The sequence below is a fragment of the Leuciscus leuciscus genome (assembly GCF_965113295.1).
Source record: "Leuciscus leuciscus genome assembly, chromosome: 1".
NCBI lineage: Eukaryota > Metazoa > Chordata > Actinopteri > Cypriniformes > Leuciscidae > Leuciscus > Leuciscus leuciscus.
Genome location: NC_138725.1, coordinates 10,942,124 through 10,948,421, shown reverse-complemented (window position 1 = coordinate 10,948,421; position 6,298 = coordinate 10,942,124). Strand labels below are relative to the sequence as shown.

The 6,298-nt window shown below is 39.2% G+C and overlaps 1 protein-coding gene across 2 annotated transcripts in view; it reads right to left on the bottom strand.

The window, feature by feature from the left end:
• The window catches only part of LOC309499518 (uncharacterized protein), a 52,928-nt gene extending 47,488 nt beyond the window's left edge, over positions 1 to 5,440 (bottom strand). For both annotated transcript variants that reach the window (XM_082170789.1, XM_082170790.1), the window contains exon 1: positions 5,288 to 5,440. In XM_082170789.1, the coding sequence (XP_082026915.1) occupies positions 5,288 to 5,315 (28 nt within the window). In that variant the 5' untranslated portion in view covers positions 5,316 to 5,440. The remainder of the gene's footprint in view (positions 1 to 5,287) is intronic.
• Between the last annotated feature and the right edge of the window lie 858 nt (positions 5,441 to 6,298).

Here is a 6,298-nt window from a genome sequence, read left to right as displayed (position 1 = left end):
TATGGCAATCAGTTTGCACTTCCAAAAGTCATACATTTGTGGAAAAAAACGAAATAAACGAATATACAAATTTATTTTAAGTATAATAAAATAAAACATAAAAAGCAAAGGCAGATCAGAACATTTAATGAACAAAACCGGGTTCTGTACTGTACATGGAAGACAGTGGAGCGAAAGCCGGGCGATAAAGGTCGGTAAATGGAATCAGTCAGGATACATCCACAAATCCAGAGGAGCAAAGAAACTAAATAGCAGAAAAATCAAAGGAAAAACTAAACAGGTGTGCAAGCGGTTACCAAAAAAAAAATGTTTCTCAGTGAGTTTCCAAAAAAGGAAAAAACATTAACGTACAACAAGTCTATGCGCTTAAGTCGCTGTCTGTTTGGTTTCCATGGTGACGCGTCATTGCTTGTTACGTGACACACACACCGCAGCCACAACAGCGCTGAATGAATGATGAGCTGCTTTTATGTCATTTTTCCTTTTTTACATTTGTTAGCTATGGCATGAAATATCTGGTATTCCGATTGTCAAATATATGCAACGCAATATATACTGCAAAAAGTATTGCAAGAAAAAGGCAAAATGAATGCGATCTTAAGACGATTTTTTAAAATACTCGACGGGCCGGATTAAACAGCCCAACGTCAATGTTGTTTACAGAAGACAATAAGGAACATAATATGCATTTCTTTTTTTTAAATAATATGCATGGAAGTTGATGGAACAGATCGTGCAGTGTCGTAAATCGTCGCAAAACAGAATTATCATTTGCGCATGTGCGTTTTCTACTGCGTCTACTACGCATGCGTGAAACGGATCGTGCAGGTGGAACGGATCCTGTACCGACAGTCCCTCTTAACAGGGACATCTAGAGGCGAGTGAAAAGCATTGCGTAATATAAAAGTCACGCGTAGAAGACGGTTACTCAAAAACCAAAACAAAAATGAGTTTAAAACCTATGGGCTTAATTTTTTAACGAAATGTCAATCTTCATCTTTATAACAGAAGATAAAATACAATACAACAATCATCAAGATACAGTAAATCTTCAAATGTGTAACGGATTGTCTCCTTAAAAAGTGTCTTTTGTGGTGGAACAAGCAATGCTATATAGCATCTTAATTTAATCTTTGTTTTATTATTTTAGTTCATTAACTAATTGTTAACTCAACTAATTTAACGTAAATACCTGGATACTAGAATTACTAATTAAATAAATGTCAACTAGCCTAAATGCATTGATTAGAATTGCCATTGACTAAATGCATTGATTAGAATTGACTAATCTCACGTTAATATTAATTTCATGCATAAATCTTGCCGCAAAGCACCGGCAAAAGCAGGCTAATGAATTATTATGTCTAAAAAAAATTTTTTAATTTTTTTTTAAATAGCCATTTTTATTGTTTAATAATAAAAAAATATATTTTTAAATCAGTGTCGGCTGCAAACATATCTATATCTCCGCTGTAAAATGGATGCGCCTTTAGAGAGAAATGGACCTTTCATATATCAGCCTAATCAGCCGGTATTTGCTTTCGATTCGAATTTTTTCGTTTAAAAGTGGACATTTCAAGCTTTATATAGAAATATTCATCATGTCTGTGAGGCTATACACTGTGTTTCAGTTCATTTTTGAGACGCGCTCCAGTTCACGCCACGGAGACCATGAAAGCGCACCCTGTTTGTTTTATTTTATTTTACAAAAGCACAACGTTTTCTTGTTATTGTGAGTTTACGAAAATAAAAGTAGCTACTTGCGACTGATTGAGTGAACAAAGATTGAGTATTTCAAGTTGTTTCCACTGTTGATAGGAAACTGCAAGTGTTCGCGCCGACGCCTGCCATGCAGTGCGCGCTGCACACTCCGCACAAACACTTTGGATATGCATTTATCTAGGTTAAAGTTAGAGCGAGCTGCCATGCCAGACGGATAAGTCCTTTTCATGTTTAACAAATCAAATCATGCATTTTCTAGCAACCGCGAGTAAGTGCTGCACCAGTTTGAAAAAGGTAAAAGCATAACGAGCGTAACGAGAGAGGGGGCCCACTAAGGGGGATGCAGAGATGTTTCTGCGTCTTTATATTAACATTTCTGATTGTTTAAATGATCAGCCCTCGGGGGCCCCCTTAAAATGCCTGGCTTGCCTGCCCTATTGCGGCGCCTGTGCATACAGGTGCAACACTGTTGTCCAAAAAATTGGTGAAGGGGGCCTTTGAGACATCCGTGCCCAGGGCACATCATCGCCATAATCCGTCCCTGGCTACAGTTAGTCCAAAATGCCGCCGCTAGAGTTCTTACTAGGTCAAGAAAATATGATCATATAACACCAATTCTATCATCTCTACACTGGTTACCTATTAAGTTCCGTATCAATTACAAAGTATTACTAATGACCTATAAAGCCCTAAATGGTTTAGCTCCAGGGTATTTAACGGAACTTCTATCGCCCTACAATCCATCGCGCTCTTTAAGATCACTAAATTCGAGGCTTCTGGTCATTCCTAGGATATCTAAGTCCACTAAAGGAGGGAGGGCATTTTCACATTTAGCTTCTAAACTCTGGAATGGCCTTCCTGATGTTGTTCGAGGCTCAGATTCGCTGTCCCTGTTTAAAACTAGATTAAAGACGCATCTCTTTAGCCAAGCGTTCACATAATACTTACCTTTTATACTCCAGTTGAATCAGATTGAATGCATTAATATTATGAACAGCAGCTACGCTAATAATTTCCCATCTGCTTTTCTGTCGTTAAAAAGGTAAATAGAGTTCGTCAGCTCCAGTTTGTATCCAGCCTCTCATGGAAACTTCAGATGCCCCAACACCCATGCAGAGACGACTCGAAACCTGTGAGGAGACGACCCGACGCCCGTGAGGAGACGACCCGACGCCCGTGAGGAGACGACCCGACGCCCGTGAGGAGACGACCCGACGCCCGTGAGGAGACGACCCGACGCCCGTGAGGAGACGACCCGACGCCCGTGAGGAGACGACTCCACGCCCGTGAGGAGACGACCCGACGCCCGTGAGGAGACGACTCCACGCCCGTGAGGAGACGACCCGACGCCCGTGAGGAGACGACCCGACGCCCGTGAGGAGACGACTCCACGCCCGTGAGGAGACGACTCCACGCCCGTGAGGAGACGACTCCACGCCCGTGAGGAGACGACCCGACGCCCGTGAGGAGACGACTCCACGCCCGTGAGGAGACGACTCCACGCCCGTGAGGAGACGACTCCACGCCCGTGAGGAGACGACCCGACGCCCGTGAGGAGACGACTCCACGCCCGTGAGGAGACGACTCCACGCCCGTGAGGAGACGACTCCACGCTTGTGAGGAGACGACTCGACGCCGGCGATATGTTATGCCCTAAATTAATGCATGAGTAACTAACTGTATTTTTCTATGTACATTTCTGAAATGCACTTTCTGTAAAGCTGCTTTGAGACAATATGTATTGTGAAAAGCGCTATACAAATAAATTTGAATTGAATTGAATTAAATTTGATAACTATTACATATTTATTTTTATTTTTTCCCTGTATCATTAAAATATTCTAACGTTATTATAAAAAACGCATTATATTTAATTTGAGATGTTATTTTTAACCTTTAATAATAATACCAGCTGACAGGGCTCTTCATGGTTACAGCATTAGGTGATTTTTTTTTTTTGAAATTTTTTTTGGGAGAACAATTAACATAACACATTAACATATCTAATGTACCTAATATGTATCCAGAGGAATCAATATTGAATCAAGATCAGAATCAAATCACAAGAATTGAATTGAAATTGTGAAATTTGTGTCAAGCAATAATAAAAACAGTAGCAGACCAGTCATTGTACCATGTAAACATTGTGTTGTCACTTAACTTAATACAATTCTGTTTAGTTACCAAAAGTTTTGACAACGACAATAGGCTACACTTATTATGATATTATGACTTTTTTTTTTTACATCCCCAAATCACAATCCACCCATTTTATGTCATGTTACATTTTCACTGTTTACAAAGGCAGGGCCTGCCATCTTGTCTTTCTGGCTTGTTGTTTCTGATTGCACTTTAACCCCAAGGGGGAAATCCAGATCAAATCCCAGAAGGGAAAATCAAAACAAAAGAAAGTTAAAACTTGTTTTGAAAAAATTCTTTGTCATCTGCAGATTGATTTTAAGTAGGGGGGAAAATAAAATATGATTTTAAAATTTAAATAAAATAAAAAAAAGTGAAAATCTGCGATTTTTTTTTTTAGGCCATATCACCCAGCCCTAAGCTGAGTCTGTCACCTGACCAGTGCTCTTACGCTTTGGGCTTTACTTTACTCTTTTTCTTTTAGTAGAGGGAGTTTTAAAAAGTCCTTCATCCCTCATCATCTCAGTGTCCAAACTCTCTTCAGCCTCTATAGATTCTGCCATATACATCATCATGTGATACATCAGTTTCATTTTCTACTTTGTCTACACTAATCATCATTGTGTCACTGACGTGTTCCTTTACACTCTCCACATCTTCCTCTTCCTCATCCTCAGCAGTCTCACTTCTCCCAGCTTCCACATGCATATCTTCCCCAGCAGAAGCGGCACTGGTCTCAGCTTCAGCACTCCCACACATCCTTTCATTATCTACAGTTTCAGCATCATTAGCTCTACATGCACTTAATGTGGCCCTCCTTTCCACATCGGAAACATTTCATAATATTAGAGGAGGCAAAAACTACATACAGTAATCAAACCCATCGATTCTAATTTTGAAAGCCGCATTCAAATCATCTGCATCGTTCTTCAAAACCATATAAACCTGTCGTCTAAAACAAACAACATGCTTAAAGTAGTGGTGATTTACAGCCAAGCGGGATCTTTTTCATTTGGCACACTACTTTACCATGCCTTTGAAGCTCTCTGTAAGCAAGAGTTCATCTTTAATGAACGGGGAAACATTGGACAACAAAAGTTTTTTCTGGCTGAAGCAGCGGCATTACGGGAGTAAAGGTCTCCTGTATAACAACGCCCTTCTGTACGATGCTGTTCACTTTATCAATAGTAGGCATATCAAGAAATCCTATCATACAAGAAGCTGATAATATACTATTGAAACCAACAACTTCTCCTACAGCCAAAACACATTGTTCCACCGAAACTTTAATCTGTTCGAGTTCACCGTGTCTACGTGACATCCAATCCAAATCCACCCGCTCTGAGGACGCCATTACCACCCAGCAAACGCTGGATAGCGGCGATTCCTAAGAATATAGCTAATCATAATATAATAGGGTACGTACCATCAGCGATCATCAGCAGTGCTGACATCAAAACACTGCCTCGTCTGGTGCATCTTCAAATGCTAAATTAAACCAAAACAATCATGACTGGAAGCTCATGTTCGTGAAATGTACGCAGAACAGTTTTACTTTCACTTATGGAAGTTCACTTGTATTATCAGGAAGTCTAACTTACTGAAATACAGGCAGTGCAATAAACACATACTCATATGATCAATCCCAGAGAAAGTTATCATGTCTTTATAACAGAGCATCACCAAACTACCAGGTTTCCCACTGGTCACTCCAGCCGCAGTTTAAAAATACTCAGTCAAGACAGATTTTATTTAAAAGAAGAAAAAACCTGTGCGCATATTACTATGATTACGGTAATGTCAGGAACAGCGGAGAGAGAGAACGCGCTTTCAGGATTGAGTAATATAACAAGATGTCATGCTTTCAGATTGTTTTGTTGGCTTTACTACAGTTGTGTTCTCTTTGAATAATGGTTTTCTTTATTAGTCTTTAAAGGGATAGTTCATCATTTACTCGCCCTCAAGTTGTCCCAAACCTGTATGAAGAACTAAACAGTTGATGGACCCCTGTTGACTTCCATAGTATTTTTATCCTACTTTCTTCAAAATATTGTGATCAGCAGAAGAAAGAAATTCATACAGGTTTGGGTGAGTAAATGATGACAGAATTATTTTATAAGGTCATCTTTCAAATCATTGTTTTATGTAGATGTGTTTACAACAAGATTATTTAAAAACAACAGAAAAAAAAAATAAAGTACATATTCTTTCAAAAGATCTCCCTCAATTGCTTTTTGTTTTGCTGTACTGGAATGACAATTACTCTTAATGTATTTTTATACTAAACTTTAAAGTTGAAAGCCAATAACAAAATAAGTTCACTCTAAAAAAAAAAGATAATTAGTTTCTGATAAATAATATGCCTTTACTGCACACCAGAGGCCTATAGAGCCCTTACATGAACAATATATGAATGAATGGAAATCCCATACCATAT